This window comes from Malus sylvestris, chromosome 10, assembly GCF_916048215.2.
Source record: "Malus sylvestris chromosome 10, drMalSylv7.2, whole genome shotgun sequence".
In the NCBI taxonomy this organism is placed as follows: Eukaryota; Viridiplantae; Streptophyta; class Magnoliopsida; order Rosales; family Rosaceae; genus Malus; species Malus sylvestris.
The window spans coordinates 23511099-23513994 of NC_062269.1; the positions used below are offsets into that span (position 1 = coordinate 23511099).

General features: G+C 36.4%; 1 protein-coding gene across 1 annotated transcript; it reads right to left on the reverse strand.

Moving 5' to 3' along the window:
• Window positions 1-210: 210 nt before the first annotated feature.
• LOC126584333 (zinc finger BED domain-containing protein RICESLEEPER 2-like) lies at window positions 211-1011 on the reverse strand. Its single transcript, XM_050248744.1, has one exon. It carries the CDS (start codon window positions 1009-1011, stop codon window positions 211-213), a length of 801 nt encoding a protein of 266 aa, XP_050104701.1.
• Between the last annotated feature and the right edge of the window lie 1885 nt (window positions 1012-2896).

Sequence of the window (2896 nt, forward strand, 5' to 3'; positions counted from 1 at the left end):
AGTTGTGTGACATGCCTCAACTTGAACCTCGGATATAAAACAAGTCCAATCATAATAAGAGGGTTCAATTCATGGTATGAGTCAAAATATTTTTTATATTTTGTTCTTGTATCGGATGCCATTGCCTTCAATAATTGCTCCGACGGTAAACCCACTTGCATGTTGGCTCGGGATTCCAAGTTATTGATGGCGGTCTCCACTTTTATGACATCATGGAGGCCCGGTATGAATCGTGGGATGTGTAAAAGCACTCACCCTCAAAGTCATATCATAGAACACCCGTAAAAACTTGACAAAAACCTTCGCCTTGGACCAATCTTCTTCCGTTGGTGGTCCAACTCTTTTCCTCCCCTTGGTTTGGCAAACAATAATCACACCATCTTCATCTTTTTCATCTTCAACTTCCTTAAAGTAAGCCAATAAAGGATTTTCTTCATCCTCCGCCATTGTAGAAAAAACCTTCTTAAATTTCAAGGCTACATCCAACATAACAAATGTAGAATTCCACCGAGTAGGGCAATCAAGGCAAACCGTTGCTTTGCACGTCAATTTCACCTTATTCACGGCTTGCCTAAAAAGCTCCAATCTTTGTGGAAAGCTCCTCACAAATCTCGCACAATTTCTTATAGCTAATAAACCATTATTTAGCCTCTTCATCCTATGACTCACAATTATGTTGGTTATGTGAGCGATGCATCTCACATGTAAATACCTGTCACCTAGAATAGCTTGTGAATTTTCCCACCTATTCGTTTTCGTCATAAGTTGATCCAAAGCAACTTTATTTGCAGAAGCATTGTCCACTGTGATTGTCATAACTTTGTCTATCCCCCATTCTAACAAGTAACTTTCATTGAACTTTGCAATTATGGTGTCTATCCCCCATTCTAACAAGTAACTTTCATTGAACTTTGCAATTATGGTTCCATAGTGGTTAGGAATAACACAAAAGTTTATGATTCTCTTGTGCATATTCCATTCATGATCAATAAAATGTGCAGTAAGAACCATATAATTGGTGTTTTGTGTGCTTGTCTAAGTATCGGTAGTGAGACAAATTCTATCAACGGTACTAAATGGCATCTCATGTATGACTACCATCTTGACACATGCTTCTAACACATTATCTTGTGAAAATCCAACAGCAACCAAATTGTTGCCTTTACTTTTATCCCCAACCAAAACTTTTTGCTTTTTACTTCTATTCCCTTGGTAAAATTTACAATATCTTTTAATGTGGTGTCTCATGCTTGTGGTGCCATCAACTCTTGGTTCAGTTGCATAGTCACCCACATTGCTCTGTTTTGGGCAATAATTACATTTAGCTCTCCCAAGTTTTACTTCGGCCAAATATTTCTCCCATTTTCATTGATTTTTGACTGTTTTTTCGTCACATAATATGTTGTAAAATGATCCCAAACCCAGCTATGTTTTTTTGAATCAGAGTTACTTACTTTTTCATCTTCGCCTTTAGATTCTTTGCTATCATTTTCAAGGTCACCTTCAACGTCTATTTCATTTTCTGAGTCACTTTCTATTGCCTCGTCCTCCAGCTTCTCAAGAGAGTCCCCCGTAGAAGAGTGACCAATCCCACTATGCTTGCTGGATTCTTCATATCTTGACTAAAATAAAATACAGAATGCTCATGATCTTAAATGAATGGAATGCACAGAATCTCAAATATTGCTGAAGAAAATCAATTAAAATGAATCAAATGCTCATATGTTGTAGAAGAAAACAAATTAAAAGATGAGCCTCTCTGACTAAATGCAACAGTAGCACCAACACAAGCACTAAAGAAAGCCTCTATGACAGAAAATCAGTAATAGTAAAACAAGAAAGAAAGAGAGGAAAAATTAATTAAAGCACGGACCTTAACTGTAATAGCACCAACACAAGCACTTAAGATGATACAATAAACTAATTTAAAACGGAGAGACAACATTATTTTGATCTTAAACAAGCTTTTAGCACACAAAAAAGTCACCTTGTGTAGGTGGAGCCTTTCTTGACCAAAACAGGTAGAATAAAATCGCAAGATGATAGATCTTTATTTTTGCATGTTATACGTGTGGAAACAATGCAAGTCTCCCCTATCTCCATGGCCTGATTATCTCTCTCACTTGTTTACTTAGTCAAATTGTAACAAACAAAGCCTTTTCCAGTTGGAGATTTGTTGAACTTCTTAAATGCTGTGTTTTTTGGTGTCCATATGCTAAGAACTGAGCACATTTCAAGAAACACGAAAAGTGAGAATTTCTTAGCTCTGCTCGGTTACGAGGTCAATATATGTTGTCCTTATGTTTTTTCCATGTTAATTACATATTGATTAATGCTACTTGTTAATCTTCATTGGTGGCGTGGACAGTTCTAAGGTTCTAAATTCCATTCAGGTATGTGTTGTTGCTATCATGTCCACAATATGGTACTGCGTTGGAGCAGGGTACAGTGGCCTCCAAGATTTCCAAACAAAATAGATTCTTGAATTGTTCTAGTTGTTCTATCTGGAAACAAATACCGAAATCCTCAACTTGTTCTAATTGTTCTAATAACAAATTTTTAATTGCTAATAACAAATTTCTTTCAATACAAATACAATCAACCACAACAACAATACTCCTAATCTAGTTCCCCTTTTGATTCACAAACCCTAATACCCTATCCTTAAAATTAATTATAAACCCTAACCCAGTTCCCCTTTTGAATCTTTGATTCAAACGAACCCTAACTGTAAAATTAATTTAATTACAAATTATTAACTAAACTAACTAATACAAGTTCTAAGTTCTTACCATATTAGTTGGAACGAAGAACAGGTGAATGAAGGGGATCTGGGGATGCAAGCAGTGAGGTTGCAGATATGTAAGCAGCCAGGCAGGTCGCACGCAAAGATGCA